At 45.2% G+C, this 15778-nt stretch overlaps 1 protein-coding gene across 3 annotated transcripts in view; it reads left to right on the top strand.

The window, feature by feature from the left end:
• UBR4 (ubiquitin protein ligase E3 component n-recognin 4) overlaps positions 1 to 15778 on the top strand; it is a 113852-nt gene that overhangs the window by 73516 nt on the left and 24558 nt on the right. For 2 of the 3 annotated variants that reach the window (XM_073317114.2, XM_073317112.2), the window contains 20 exons: positions 148 to 233; positions 476 to 563; positions 708 to 901; positions 2241 to 2480; positions 2842 to 2980; positions 3488 to 3613; positions 4185 to 4313; positions 5014 to 5357; positions 6156 to 6246; positions 6655 to 6739; positions 7138 to 7265; positions 8067 to 8196; positions 9354 to 9511; positions 10607 to 10716; positions 11808 to 11949; positions 12926 to 13007; positions 13578 to 13751; positions 14328 to 14449; positions 14878 to 15075; positions 15209 to 15289. In XM_073317114.2, coding sequence (XP_073173215.1) covers positions 148 to 233; positions 476 to 563; positions 708 to 901; positions 2241 to 2480; positions 2842 to 2980; positions 3488 to 3613; positions 4185 to 4313; positions 5014 to 5357; positions 6156 to 6246; positions 6655 to 6739; positions 7138 to 7265; positions 8067 to 8196; positions 9354 to 9511; positions 10607 to 10716; positions 11808 to 11949; positions 12926 to 13007; positions 13578 to 13751; positions 14328 to 14449; positions 14878 to 15075; positions 15209 to 15289 — 2847 coding nt within the window. Of the gene's footprint in view, positions 1 to 147; positions 234 to 475; positions 564 to 707; positions 902 to 2240; positions 2481 to 2841; positions 2981 to 3487; positions 3614 to 4184; positions 4314 to 5013; positions 5358 to 6155; positions 6247 to 6654; positions 6740 to 7137; positions 7266 to 8066; positions 8197 to 9353; positions 9512 to 10606; positions 10729 to 11807; positions 11950 to 12925; positions 13008 to 13577; positions 13752 to 14327; positions 14450 to 14877; positions 15076 to 15208; positions 15290 to 15778 lie in introns of all 3 variants that reach the window. The other variant, XM_073317113.2, reaches the window with a different exon arrangement.

The raw sequence follows: 15778 nt of genomic DNA, 5'->3' as shown, positions 1-15778 counted from the left end.
TTTGTGCTGTTAAAAATCATAAACTTGCAGAAAAGACAGTAATATTTGCCCGAGTCACTTGTTTAACTTATCTCTTCACCAGCGGATGTTGGTCCAATAAAAGGTATTTCCTCCCCACCTTCTCTCACTTGTTTAACTGTATTTCAGTTGAAGGAATACTCCCAAAAGGCTGTTGAGATCCTCCGGACCCAAAACCACATCCTTACCAACCATCCTAATTCCAACATTTACAAGTGAGTTCTTCCTGTCTTTCCTCCAGTACATTACAAGAACTTTTTAGCTGCACTCCACAAGGGAGTGTAAACATCTTTTGTTAAACCAGTGGTGGGGGAGGGCCTCAGCTGAAATCACAGACGTGCTGCAGCTGGTCTTAAGAAAATGGTCAAATAAAATCTGTTGTTCTTTTCTGAATGACTTGTATTTAAAGCAGAGTGAATGCTAAAGTACAGCTCTTTTTAATGTTTTCTCTATACAGCACGCTGTCTGGCCTGGTGGAATTTGACGGCTATTATTTGGAGAGCGATCCTTGTCTTGTCTGCAACAATCCAGAAGTGCCGTTCTGTGTAAGTGATCAGTGCTGTTTGTCTTCCCTTCAGACTGTAGAGATCCCAGCCTTTATAGCAGTATAAATTGCCATGTTTCTCCATTCATTGGGATCCGGTTGTGCTGGCTGAGGATTTTAATAGCGCTTTTGTTTCTCTTCCCAGTACATCAAGCTGTCTTCCATCAAGGTGGACACACGTTACACCACTACCCAGCAGGTGGTGAAGCTGATTGGCAGCCACACCATTAGCAAAGTGACAGTAAAGATAGGAGATCTGAAAAGGACCAAAATGGTCCGGACTGTCAACCTCTATTACAACAACAGGACAGTGCAGGCCATAGTGGAGCTGAAAAACAAGTATGTACTTCTCGGGTTTGGCAGTGGTGTCAGGATATTTTTTTTGGCCAAAATAAAGTTTGATTTGGTGCTGATTGTTTCCTGGCATAGGATATGACACTTTCCTGAATTAGAGGACTTAATTTCACCTTCCAGCACCTCAGCTAAGGCACACTGACCAGGATGTGTACTTGCTGAAACTCCCTGGTCCCTTTTGGAGGGTGGGGAGAAGAGAATCAACAATGGCCATTGCTGTAAAACTCCTGTACCTGTTTGATCCCAGAGTGGAAAGTCTGTTGGCATTAAAGTTGCTGTGCCCAGGACAATGTAATGTGGTTTGGGAATGAAGCTGAAGTGAAAATAAGGATAATGAATAATTGGTTAAAATCCTGTTCGCTACTGAAGAGTTTGATAGCGTCCCATTGAAGAAGCTGGCTGTGCACTGAGCGATGATTCTCGCTGCATACTAACTACCCCTGTGTTTTCCTTGGGATTTTTGAATTGAGAATGCCCTCACTGATGCAGAGTGGTCTCTCGATGAATCTGAGATAACCAGCTTGTTCACCCTGGCCTATAGTAATACTTGTTTTAAGCACATCCTATAAAATAACAGCTTTGAGAGTGTAGAAATTAACCCTGTCCAGGCATCCTGATGTGTCTTACAAACTGAAATTGGAGCAAGATTGTGTCCTTGAGCTGACCTACAGAGAATCATCTTTTAGTTCCTCTGTGCTGAAAGTCTCTATTTCCTGATCTGGTTGAGGAATTCAAAATGCCTAAATGCCCCTGATCTGGCTTGGTTACCCCTGCATGTCTAGCCCATTTCTGCTTATATTCTTCTTTCTTCTCGAGACGTTCTCGCCAGAATCAGATCTTTTTGGTTTAGGAATTTATCTATCCTGCTGCTTATTTGAATTACTAATCCTCAGTGACATCACAAGTGGTTGCCTAGCAGAGGATTATGATGTCACAAAGAGAGGATTCTAATTTCAGGTTGGGAATGAGGAGGAGAAGCAGATGAGATCTTTAGAAATAAATATCCTCTTTTTCTTACTGATGTCTTTACTAATAAAGAGGTGAAAATCCATCCTTAAAAAATGTCCGTACAATTATTTTTTTTCCATGAGGCATCAACAGCTCTTTAATCCTAAACAGTCTCTTGCTATGAAGGGGATAACGGCTTAGTGTATTTCTGGCTACATATCATATCAATATACAAGCTAAGAAAATGAATCCTAGAACTGCTCTCCATTCATGCTGATTAAAATTGATTTTGAGTTGAGATTGTTGTTTGGCTTCTGTGTGCGTGGGTGGGAGGTTACTGTTCTGTTAAACGAATGTTTCTTCCTCTCCTTCCCAGGCCTGCCCGTTGGCACAAAGCCAAAAAGGTACAGCTGACCCCAGGCCAGACAGAGGTGAAGATTGATTTGCCGCTGCCCATTGTGGCTTCAAACTTGATGATTGAATTTGCAGATTTCTATGAGAATTACCAGGCCTCCACAGAAACCCTGCAGTGCCCTCGGTGCAGCGCATCTGTCCCAGCCAACCCTGGGGTGTGTGGGAACTGTGGCGAGAATGTGTACCAGTGTCACAAATGCAGGTGAGCCTATAATTCTTTAGAGGGATCCTGTTGGTATATCTACTGAAATGCTTCCACCTACAGTATAGAAATATGGCAGACACATAACAGCTCACAGCCACACTACACTATCTTACAGCAGGACATGAAGACAAAATTTTGTTGTTAAAACGCACCGAATGTGCTTCAAGTAGTCAGGTATTTGAGAGGCTACCAATGGGTATTGTGGCAGCTTGGGTGTTTTAATGCCCATCCATCTCATTTGTGCGAGACTGCGTGCGTGCGCACATAGAAGTTAAAGCTTTCCCCACTGTCATTCACACTCCCCCCCCAATAAGACGGTTTTATTGCCCCCCTTTAACTCTTCTGGTTTGCTTTTCAGATCCATTAATTATGATGAGAAGGATCCATTCCTCTGCAATGCCTGTGGGTTCTGTAAATATGCTCGCTTTGACTTCATGCTGTATGCCAAGCCTTGCTGTGCAGTGGATCCAATAGAAAATGAAGAGGATCGGAAGAAGGTGAGACTAGTACAAGTAGTTTCGTAACAAAACACAGTATCCCTTAGACATGCCAACAATCTAGTGACGTCAGAGGTGGTATCCCAACAGGGAGTGTTACGGAGGCAGTTTGCTTGGTGCCTGGAAGGGAGGGGGGAGTACCTTATGTCACTCTTTAGTGGCTAATGCAGAACGTGGCATTGATCATGGAGGTAAATTTGCTTTGGCACTGAGCCTTGTACAGGATCCCCTTCCTGTTTCTATACTGTCTTCCACATGCACAAATTAAGGTAGTCTAACTAGATGTTGTGCACTTAGGGCTCTGACTTGTGGCCATGATGACTTCCAGGAGCCCATATACCGAAAGCTTTGTACGTAGCACTGCTTCTCACTAAGAGACACTGAGGCAGAAATAATGGACGCATCAACAGCTGTTTCTGCTGGCGGGTGTTCCACTATTTAAAAGTGGAATAAAAATCTTCTCTGAATGCAAGTGACATCAATTTTTTTTTCTTTCTTTCTTCTAAGGCAGTAACAAATATCAACACTCTTCTGGATAAGGCTGACAGAGTGTATCATCAGCTGATGGGACACCGACCGCAGCTGGAAAACCTGCTGTGTAAAGTAAACGAGGCTGCTCCCGAAAAGCCACAGGTAATGTGAAAGAGACAAATCCCAGTATACGGCACAAGTGAGCTTAGCCAAGACCAGGCTAAATAAGACACTGGCCTTAATGCGGCTTACCAGAAAGCAGCATTTTCTCAGGATTGTGATGGAAGGGAATGAAGTGAATGTATTTTTGCTAGGGCTAGAGCAAGTCCTGTGAATCCATAGGCTTTGCTCTTAGACTGCCTTTATCTAACCCATCCTCTTCTATAACTAAAACTGTCATTCTGGTTTCACACTCCAGGCATACATGAAGCAGCTTGTCAAGCCAGTTGCATGTCGATAAATTAGCCAGTACTGTAGTATGTGGTCTACAGATACATGAGTCTCTCTGGTATTTTCCAGAGTGTGTAATTGTGTGTGTTTAGCCTTGCCTGTTTTGAAGAATCTTCCTTTTGCCTGACTAGTATGTTACGAAGTTTCTGCAGAGAATGGCAAAGAGGCTTCTCCTCTCAAGCAGGTTTTCGTAGCAGAAATCTTAATGTTTGTGTAGTCCTCCCGTGTGACTACTTGTTGCTGTACACTTGCTGGTTATTTTCCCCTGCTCCCCGTGTTTCAGGAGGACTCTGGTAGCAGTGGCGGGATCAGCTCCTCCTCAGCTAGTGTGAACAGGTACATACTACAGTTAGCGCAGGAGTACTGTGGTGACTGCAAGAATTCGTTTGATGAACTCTCCAAGATCATTCAGGTATTACGAATATTCACTTTGTCGTGAATATGGGCAACCCAGTGTCCTAAATTGCTTCAGACAATTTATATAAAAAATGCAAAGCGAGCTGTGGCTGTTCTAAATTGACCCCCTGTAGGAACAATAAGGGCTGCACTGCAGAAGAAATGTAGCAGCTAGATTTTCAGTAAACTCATGAGCTACCTTCACTAAATGCTATGGCAGCTGTTAATTCTCAGGCTCTGCGGACCAAACCCTTAAACAACATAAAGCATGTAATGGGGAGAGCATTGTCTACTGGTTAGAGGAGGTGCCTGGGAGTCAGGGTTCCTCAGTTGTCTTGCAAGTTCTGCCACAGATGTGTGGTGACTTTGTCCAGGTCACTTTGCCTCTCTGTTTTCCCCTTCTATAAGATGAGGATAAAAATTACTTACCTCGTAAGTGTGGGGTAAGGTTTATAAATTACTCATTTTGAAGTATGTGGAGATCTTTGGATAAAAATGGCTCTGTATGAAACCTATAAAGTGCCCCCACAGCCTGACACCTGGATACATTCAGGGATCATGATGATGTGCTGCTTCTCCTCTTTTTCCACCATTTTGCATTTGGTTCCATTGCAAATGGAAAAAGTTAGTTTACGAACATCAAATGTCCCCTGGGTTAGGAGGGGTTAAATCTTGCGCAGGTTTAATTTCTCCTTTTTTTGTGTGTGTGTTTACAGAAAGTTTTTGCGTCTAGAAAGGAGCTCCTGGAATATGATCTCCAGCAGAGAGAGGCAGCAACCAAATCCTCCCGAACCACGGTCCAGCCTACATTTACTGCCAGCCAGTATCGTGCTTTGTCGGTCTTAGGCTGTGGCCACACATCTTCAACGAAATGCTATGGCTGTGCCTCAGCCGTCACGGAACACTGCATAACGCTGCTCCGGGCCCTGGCAACCAACTCTGCCATCAGGCACATTCTTGTGTCCCAGGGCCTGGTGCGAGAGCTGTTCGATTACAACTTGCGCCGGGGCGCAGCCGCCATGCGGGAGGAGGTCCGTCAGCTCATGTGCCTTCTCACCAGGTTAGACTCAGCTCTGCATCTACTTAGGATGGTTCGTAGCTGTTGGTTCTGGTTTTAGTGAGGTAGAGTCACAAATGGAAAATCGTTGGAGGTAGCCATATAACTAATGACACTGAGACCTGCTTTAGTTACCCCAGTTTCCCCCAAAGGCCAGTTGAGCTGTCCCACTGCAATGTTAACTGTGGATCACTTTGAGCACATATTGGCATTGTAAAGGATTTAGGGCTTGCACATCAGGTCAAGCTTTTCCGTAAGCACTCCGCTTCAAACAAACATTTCTGTGTTGAAGTGCTGAGCTCTGGGGAGCTCTGTACTTGTGGTGGTCATACATACTCCTACTTGGAATAAGATGGTTTCTAGTGGTTTTAGTGGAATGGGAGTTGGACATCCTGAACTCTTTCTGCCATTTGCATTGACTTTCTGTAGGTCAACGTTTTCTATAGTAGCCGCAGGTTTTGAGTGGCTCAGTTTGAGACAGCCTAAACGTGGTTTTTAGAAGGTGCTCAGTGTTTCAGCAGGAGTTTTGGATGGTCAACACTTCAGAAAATCGGGCACAGGGTCTCCCAAGTTTTTGCATCCTAAATAAATTACTTTTGAAAATTGACATTAGTATGTCTGTGCCTCAGTTTCCTCCTCTGTAGAAGTTCATTTATCAAGTTGTGGTCTTACGTCAGAAAAGTGCTGGTTGGACGGGCTTGCTCTACATTTTAGATGAACCAGACTGACATGGCGCTCTGTACATCTGAGAAATGTCTGCAAGCAGTGTTTAATAATATTTTACTTTGCTTCTGAAATCAGAGACAATCCAGAGGCCACACAACAAATGAATGACCTAATCATCGGGAAGGTTTCTGCAGCTCTGAAAGGACACTGGGCTAACCCTGATCTGGTGAGGAACTCCAGCATTTTACTATTTCTCTTTCTCCCCTACCCCTCTCCAGTGGCCTTTTGATTCTAATAATTGATTTCTGTAAAGCGGTGTTCCCAATCAATCCATAGTCAAGAGGGCGTTTCTGTCTTGGTAAGCACTATAATAGCACGGGCTGGAGTCAAGCACAACGCGACGTCATGGTGGGCTAGCTTCCCCACACAGCACTGCCAATGCATCTGTCCTTTTAGCACTCTGTCCTGGGCCTCTCTCAGACAGGTTGCCAGTCATCTCACATAGAGGCTTTGAGTTGAGATCACCGAAATTAATGTACCTCGAACCCCCCCAGCCTCCAGATACTGAAGAGGCAGCAAGGACTGTACTCTGTCCCCGAGCCTTCGTAAAGCTTGGTACGTTTTTCTGTTGCAGGCTAGCAGCCTCCAGTATGAAATGTTGCTGCTGACGGACTCCATCTCGAAGGAAGATAGCTGCTGGGAGCTGCGACTGCGCTGTGGTAAGTTCAAACAACTAACGAGAGAGTTTAATGTAAAAAGCATGAGTTAGATGTCTGTGAAATACAGTGTAGTAATCCTAGCACAGATGAGTTGGTAACTGGGGTCAATAGTGGAGGAGTCAGCTGTAGCCTTTATGGGGGCAAGATATACGATAGGAATGCGGGGAGGAGAACATGGAGGGAGTAGACCTAGAGGAGAAAGGAAGTGGGATCTTTTTCCTATCACGGGCAAGTTTCTCTCCATGAGAACGTGATAGATCAACCGAAGGATATGAGATCTTGCCTTCTGTTGAAGACTCTCTTGATTTGTGTGTATGGCAGTAGTACCTCTTCCAGGGATTTTCTTAGCCTTACTGCATACTCGTTAATGGCATTAAATCCCTGTGTCCTCCTTTCAGCTCTCAGCCTCTTCTTGATGGCAGTGAACATTAAAACTCCCGTAGTTGTTGAGAACATCACCCTAATGTGTCTGCGAATTCTACAAAAACTGATCAAACCACCTGCTCCAACCAGCAAGAAAAACAAGGTACCTCCCTTGATACTTCGGACTGAGCAAAGAGACAGCTGACTGAAATCTGAGACACAGTAGTGTGTGTCAGAGAAAAAGTACCATATGTATGGGTTTCCTGTTCCTGGTCACTGCTGCTCTAGAAGCTCAAGACCACATGCATTGGAATCCACTGACAGGGGTGGATATATCTAAGGATCTCTCCACTTTCTCCTGCACAGCTTTAAGATGCATAGGAAGAGGGCCCTCAAGGCAATTACTGTGTTACTTTATAAAGGTTCTTACAGGACTTTACCTAGCTTTTTTGAAGCAAATACATCTATTGATTTTTATCTCAACTGAAAATTTGTAAATGTAGAGCTGTAAATTTTGATGAAATATTGATCAACTTCTCTGTGTGATCCATTCACAACTGGAGCGTGTGTCTTGACCCTGGTGTCTGACTTGGATTGTCCGATGTCAGACATGGAATATGGAACTCCATAACAGTATCAACCTTTTACATTAGAATAAAGCATCCCCATTTAAATGATAGGTCATCAGTGTCATGGGTATAAAGCGGGGGATGTACACGGATAGCTCAGTATCATTTGCACTGAAGTAAAGTGGGCTAATCTTACATAATTGAAACTCGTGTTCTGATTACATAGAACACAAACCTTGCTGGTCTAGTTGCCTCTCCTCCTGTGGAGAACTGTGTTTACCTATCCATTGTGCAGGCATGCCTTATTGTTCTGCCACAGGAATAGTTTGTCTCAGGGGAACAAAATTTGCTTTTTGAGGCTGTCACAGACTTGAGGCTTTCCCTTTGCTTCCTAGGACATCCCTGTTGATGCTCTCACCACTGTTAAACCTTACAGCAATGAGATCCATGCTCAGGCTCAGCTCTGGCTCAAGAGGGACCCCAAAGCATCATATGAGGCCTGGAAAAAGTGCCTCCCTGCTAGAGGTAGAGTCCTGTCCTTTTACTTATCTTTTCTAAATGGAGTGAAATTGTGCAAGGAACATTTGTATGTGGCCAGATTGAGTGATGACCTAGTTAGCGGGTCCTAGAACTGCTTCCTGTCTCCTTCCCTCTTGTTGCAACTAATATAATCTTTGCACTTCTACGTCAGCTGCAGAATGGGCAGACTCAGCGCTGCAGTCTCCGAGCCACAGGCCTAGCAGCACCTCAATAGTAACTGGAGAATTCTTGGAATAAAATCAGACATTGGAGGCAGTATGGTCTAATGGTGGGAATACAGGGCTGGGCCCCCAGAACTGAATTCTACTTCAGGCACTGCCACTGACTTACTTTGTGGCCTTGGGCAAGGCACTTAATCTCTCTTTACTTCAGTAGGCCTTCTATCAAATGATACCACCTCCCTTATAGGGCTGTTGTGATGAATAATTGTCTGTGCATCATTAATTTTTGAAAACTCCATCTCTTCGTTATATAAATTACAAAACCTCAAGGCTCATGGGGTGAGCGGTTCCCAGTTTACCAATGTGAGTATCAATGTACAGTATGATTATAATATGCAGGACTCACCTAGTGTATGGATCTTCTTTACTCTCACTTGGAGGATTCATGCCTCTTGGTGATTTGGGTATAAAGTGCTATGCACACTTATGGTGCTATAGAAATAATACATTGATGGCAACTTGGGTACTTAAACAAAGGGCCAACTCTGTGCCATGGTATCAGCACGTTGCAGTTGCATGAGAGGAATTGGAGTTCCGGATTCCTTCAGACCTGCCGTGGCAGTGGGACTATTCTCTGGGAACATCAGGAGGGAAGTCCTGCAAAAATTCTCACAGCCAACTCGAGAGCAGTACTGATGAGTTCCCAAGGAAGTCATGTGTTGCATTTTTTGGCCAGAAGGAAGGTTGGCCCAGTGGAGGATTGAAAATGGCAGCAGAAGGGAGCACAGGAGGATTCCCGGGGCTCCTAGAGGGGTTCGGATGGTTTCAGCATGAAAAAGAAATATAACTACATGGGATCCTCTATTTCCTCAAAGCAGGGTGTTGTATTCACAGGACAAGGGAACTCTTTAAGCTCCTCTGCACATAGGGTTCATAGGGAAAGGCAGCTGGCAGTTCCCTTAAGCTGTGTTGATATTTTAGGTACAGAAGCCAATGGGAAAGCTCCTAGCAGAACTGAGCTTCGCCAGCTCTACTTGTCAGAAAAGTATGTTTGGAAATGGAAACAGTTCATGAGCCGACATGGGAAGAGAACCTGCCCTCTGGATCTCAAACTGGGACATAACAACTGGTTGCGACAGGTAAACATCCTGGAGACATCCAGTGCACAACCCAAGAATTGTAGCATGTGTTAACTTCTTAATCATTGATGGTTTTTATCTCGCAGCTCTACAACTGGTTATTGGTAGTGTCTCTTCGTACATTTGCTTTGCAAGCAAACCATGAGGTGTCAAAGTAGCTGTGGTTTGGAGACACTGTGCCCACTGCAACCTTTATGCGAGTGGGTCGTCAGATAGCTGGAAGAAAAGAGGGGTTGCCCCTTTAAGGACTTCTTTATAGCAGGTTGAGATTGGGGAAAAGCTTTCAGGAATGACCAGGAAGGGCAGGAAGCAGTTGGAGCTGGGGCAGGACAAGGTCTCTGCATTGCCCTTCCTGCTGACTGAAAGAGTGGGATGGTATTTGTACCCCTGCAGACTTGTAGAGGCCCTACTGACTGACTGACAAAACCTCCCTTAGGGCTGGGTCCATGAAAATCCCATTTTAAAACAGAACTCCCAGCTTCCTGCCTTCTTATAAAACTCTCTGGACCTTTGAGTGACCTTGTGATCACCACTGACTTTTTCCTGTCCAATCACTACATTTTGGTTACCATTTGTTTCAAGAGTCCTGCACAGAACACATCAGCACTACTCCTTACTCAGCTGTACAGGCTGGCATTGAACAGTGCAAGGTCGTTCATTTTCTCTGTTAGTTCTGTGTGGCTTAGCATTCTGCCTACAGTGATTTTCACACCTCACCAAATTGTGGAGCAAGAAAGATTCAAATCAAATCTAAAGGCTTGTCTGCAAAAACGCTTCGTTCCCAGCAAGCTTGGGTATAAATCTATTCTCTACTAGCCTGCTACACAGTAAGTGTCCATGTGGATGCTGCTGCCACGCACCAAAAGTTCTCCAGTGCGCTTTGATCTACCCTGCTTTGAAACAGGGTAGATTTTCACACCCCCATTTGCTGCAAAGTAAGTGTTCATGTAGACAATCCCTAGGTCTCTGGCATGGCAATACAGAACACTACTGCTAGGCCATCAGTTGCCCCCGTGTTGGTCTCATTTTAGTGACTGTCTCTAGTTTACCTATCCGCATCCAATGACATCATGTGTTTTAATTTCCCCACCTTAGGTACTGTTTACTCCTGCAACCCAAGCTGCCAGGCAGGCTGCTTGCACTATTGTGGAAGCTCTGGCTACCATCCCCAGCCGGAAGCAGCAGGTCCTCGATCTCCTTACCAGGTATCTCACAAGGTGCTTAGCTTTGTAACACCATAGTGAATCACATAATTTGATTTCTCTGATCCCCACTAGAACTTGCCCATCACTCCTTTAAGAGTTCTCACCACAGTCCCTAAAGTATGGCTCCTCTGGGCATTTACTGCTTTACAGGAGCAGCACTTAACACTAATAGAACTGGTATTGGGCAGAAAAAGCACAAATGGGGAAAGGCAGGTTCCTTACAGCTCTTCTCCTACCTTGTTTCCTTATCTATCACAGTTACAAGGTGAACCATGCCTGAGATCCCTTTCAGTTCCTCTCAAGTGCTGCACCCCTTAGGTGACAGGCCTAGCTTCCTGATCCTCACTCTGGGTGGAACCATGTAGACCAGCCACTCTCCATCTGGATCCTCTGGACCATTCCCCATCCATGTTAATGTGACTAGCTCAGCTACTTTGGACACCTGTAAGCCCTTTCATTCCTAGGGTCTGTGACCAGCACGTTGATTAAAATGACTCAAACAGTCTTCAAAACAAAGCATTATTTGTTCATTCCCCCAGAGGTACAATGTGCACAGGGCAATGGGTAAAATCAATAAGAGTCTTATGCTGTAATCAATCCTTGCCAGGTGTTGTAAGTTTCCCTCAGCTCACCCGCATCTCTGGGAGAAACAGACCGTCCTGCGCAGAGCATGGTCTCTGTGTGTTCCATTGCCAGCCTGTCAGCTTCCACTGACACTCTCTGTCCACTCAAGCACCCATCTTTTCTGGTCCTCTAATGGTTTGACCTCTCTCTTCCCAGCCTTGGCAAAACAGCTCTGTCACCAGGGTTGGAGTTGAGGAGTCGTTTCTTCACAGCTATAAACCTGGCTATTGTTTGGAGTATTTATTGGGGTGCTCCTTATCTAGGCCATTATTTTACCTTTCTTATTTGTTTCCTTTAACAACCCAGTTTGATCTAACTCCATAACAAGTAATCCATCATAAACGCACAGAGGCATGCACCATATTTATAAAAACAATTATAGCTATTTCCCAGGTTTTCACACCATCCTTAAGTTCTGAGTGCTTCTTGTCACTAGGAAGCAGTTAACTTCTGTTTCCCTGTGTTAGCTACTTGGATGAGCTGAGCATTGCTGGAGAGTGTGCTGCCGAGTACCTAGCTTTGTATCAGAAACTCATCAAGCCCGCACATTGGAAGGTCTACCTGGCAGCAAGAGGCGTTCTGCCCTACGTCGGCAACCTCATCACAAAGGTACGGATCTGTAAGACGGAAGCAAAGCAAATAGCACAAGGAAGCTTCTGCCAACCTTGCAGCTCCCCTCAAGCCCCACAATGTCGGTGGTCTCACCTGATTTCTGCACTCTGAGAGCTGCACCCGTTTGCTTTTGTGCACAATTCTGAATTTCTCTTTCTTCCCTATGGGATCAGTTGTATAAGGTTGGTATTTCTGAGCTGACGCCTATCACTATGGGCAGAAATGGCTATTGTACTCTTAACCCCAGCTGCTCCGTGCCTCGAGATGAGCCGGCCACTTCCCTTTACTTCAGTACTCCACAGGCAACTGTGCCAAGGAGCAAAAATGTCTGGTACATTGACTTGGCAGCAGCTCTGTGCCAAAATACCATGTCCTGGCTGACGGACTGAGCGGGCTCAAAGAGCAAATAGTGACCGCAGAGCAGGAGGATTAGGTCTGCTCCAGTTCCTCCAGAATGAATTATGGGCTGTTTGGAGGGATTGTTTTTATGTTACAGTTTTCAAATCGTTGGGTTTCAGCAGCCCCCTGATACTCAAGTTTTACAGTGAAATCCAATCCTAGACCATAGCAAACCCTGCTGGAACCTGAAGAGGGTGAATAAAATGTTACAAGCACAGTTATGTACAGTACCCCTGGTGTGCAATGGAACATACCAGGTGCATCCTGACATCACATCATTCGTAATGAACAATGCCAGCACAGCATGTGCGATGGTTGACCAACAGAGAGATGGGTAATAGAAACGAGATGAGTAAGTGGAAGAGAATCGGAATACAGCTTGGGCACCAGTGGACAGATTGTCGTCTTACTTTGTTCTGCAGTTCTGGCTTTTACATAGACAGCCCCAGTCCTCTACTGGGTCCATTAGCAACACGGTGCTTTTGTTTGGAGTTTGCTGAGCACTGATCAGCCAGTCATTCCTGGCACTGGTAGTTTGCTTTGCTGCTTTGTCATGTACTTATGTTATTTTTAGGAAATAGCTCGTTTACTTGCCCTGGAGGAAGCCACACTCAGCACTGACCTGCAGCAGGGATATGCCTTGAAGAGCCTCACAGGTACCTAGCTGCACCCTCCACCCCCATGTAATGGTCACATATTAAGATCTGCAGCATGGTTCACTGCATTTCAAAAGCATGTAGCAGCGTTCCAAACCGTCCCCCAATGGTAGGTGTAAGGTTAGTAAAGTCATTCACCTGCATATCATCAGAGCTGGCGAAAACATAAGAGGCCAGGAGAAAAGAGCGACCGTGGCACTGCCAGTCCCTCCTCAGACACACTCCCTAGGCTGGAGAAAAGAGCCCCCAATCCCACAAGTGGAGTTTGGTGAGGAAGTTATAAGCCCCACACTTGGGAGATTGATTGCTCCCATCCCTCTCCTCTTCTCTGATCACATTTGGTGTAGCAGACAAGCCATCCCCATCCCCAAAATGGGCCCTTTTCACCTGAAATCTTGTCTGTCTTACCCGACATACTCCTAAATAAGACTGGACACCAGGAGTCACTGCAGGCCATTTCATTTTCTTGTTCCCTTCTCAGGATAGTTCTAGATTTACTGGCCATGTGTAATTCGTAGCTCACAAAGCAAATAGAGTCCCATGGTTCCTGAATCTCTCCTGTTTTCGTAGGGCTTCTCTCTTCCTTTGTGGAAGTGGAGTCCATCAAACGACACTTCAAGAGCCGTCTGGTGGGCACAGTCCTGAATGGCTATCTCTGCCTGAGGAAGCTGGTAGTGCAGAGAACAAAGCTGATTGATGAGACCCAGGACATGCTGCTGGAGATGCTGGAGGATATGACAACAGGTAGAGCCAACTGGGTCCCAGGAGTTCTGACTATAGGTTACCTGAGAAGACAAGACCTGTAGTGCAGCCCCACAAAGGAACAACTTCAAGGACCCCACAACAGGGATTTTCATGACTTTGGCCACCACTTCATGTTGGTTTTAAAGCACATTGTACAACATTTCAAAACTATGGCATGATCTATACTAGCCGTGGGATTATAAACACTAATGTAGGTCAGTGGTTCTCTCACCTCCCTCCCTTCGTCATGTAATAAACTTAGCAAACAGAGCCCCAGGCCATCCCTGGCCACAGGGACATTTTAAAGAAAATGCCTGGAAGAGACCTTGATTAGTTCCCAGGAATTTTGTGCTTTGTTATGAAAGGATCATTTTCCTGTGGCACTAGCATGCAAAGCAGTTTCCTGGTTACCATGAACCCAAAGCTATTTCCCCAGCTATGTTAAACGGATACTTTTCGGAAGAGAGGTAGCCTCGAAGTGTGCTACTTACTGCTAGAGGAGGTGGTGTATATGTTGGGCTAAAAGGAGCCCACTGAAAAATTAGATTAATATGAAATGCCCCCTTCTCTTTGCAGGCACAGAATCTGAAACAAAGGCATTTATGGCAGTGTGTATTGAAACCGCTAAACGCTACAGCCTTGATGACTACAGGACTCCTGTCTTCATCTTTGAGAGACTTTGCAGTATTATCTATCCTGTAAGTGAGCAGACACCTGCAGTCGTTTGCAGATCTTGTATATGTCCTCAGAATGAAACAAGCTTGTCAAAGTAGTTGTTTACACTTCTTCAGAACAGATCCCAAAGCTGTGCTGACTCCACTGATATTTGGTTTGACATTAACCAATGTAGAATTGTACTAGTGTGCTGGACCCATTCTGGGACCCCATACCAGTGATGGGTTCCTTTGCCATTGCTGAGCAGGAGAGAAGCCTGAGGCTTGGCCTTAATGTGCAGTGAGGAATTTGAACATGATTTGGTATTATCAGGTCTCCTCCAAGGTCTGTAGATACAGCAGGGGGAGCTAATGATTCTACTGTCTTAGAGAAAATCCTGGTAACTGATATGAGGATGAGAGACGTATTTAGGGAAATCCTCACCCACTCTCCCTTTGCTTTTGCTCTTAAGGAAGAAAATGAAGTGACTGAGTTCTTTGTAACACTGGAGAAAGATCCCCAGCAGGAAGATTTCTTGCAGGGAAGGATGCCAGGGAACCCCTACAGCAGTAATGAGCCTGGCATTGGGCCGCTCATGAGAGACATCAAGAACAAAATCTGTCAGGACTGCGACCTGGTGGCTCTCCTGGAGGATGACAGTGGAATGGAGGTGAGAATTCACAGCTGCTGACCACATGCTGAGAAACATGGAGGCAGGTTTCTGGGCAGGCTGGTGACCAGCATCAGTGATGTGGTGTGAGCTTGTGCTCAGATTTTTTTTTTTTTTTTTTTTCTCCTTTCAGCTTCTGGTGAACAATAAGATCATCAGCTTGGATCTGCCTGTGGCTGAGGTCTACAAGAAGGTCTGGTGCCCCACCAATGAGGTATGTGCTTGTGGCCCCCTTCTCTGTTTTTAAAACAATACCAGATGGGGTCAGCTTTTGTCTCTGGTGCCGAGTTGCTCAGGATCTCTTCATGCACTCATTTGGGAACTGGAAAGCACTTCTGTTACTCATCCCTGCCATACTGGTGGCTTAGAAGCACATAATACTGACGCAGCTAAGAATAGTGACCATGCTGCACTTATGCGCTTGCAGAAATCTGAGCTGGCTTCTCCGACAAGGACTCTTCTGACCCTTCCTTTAAGAAACAGCTGCATTTTATGTCACTGCCTTTCCAGGTTCACTTCACACTCCATCTGCACATGGCAGCTTGATATTTAAGCTTGGGACACCAGATTGCTCCATTATTCTGCATTTCAAAGACCAGCCTAAAATGTCTGTGCAGAAAAAGTATCTGATATCAATAGTATTTTGTACTACTTTGTAGTGCCTTTCATTTAAGGATCTCCAAGAACTTAAGACATTAATCCT

The sequence above is a fragment of the Lepidochelys kempii genome, chromosome 18, assembly GCF_965140285.1.
Source record: "Lepidochelys kempii isolate rLepKem1 chromosome 18, rLepKem1.hap1, whole genome shotgun sequence".
Lineage (NCBI taxonomy): Eukaryota > Metazoa > Chordata > Testudines > Cheloniidae > Lepidochelys > Lepidochelys kempii.
Note: the sequence above shows the minus strand (reverse complement) of the source record. Positions and strands in the feature narration are given on the sequence as shown.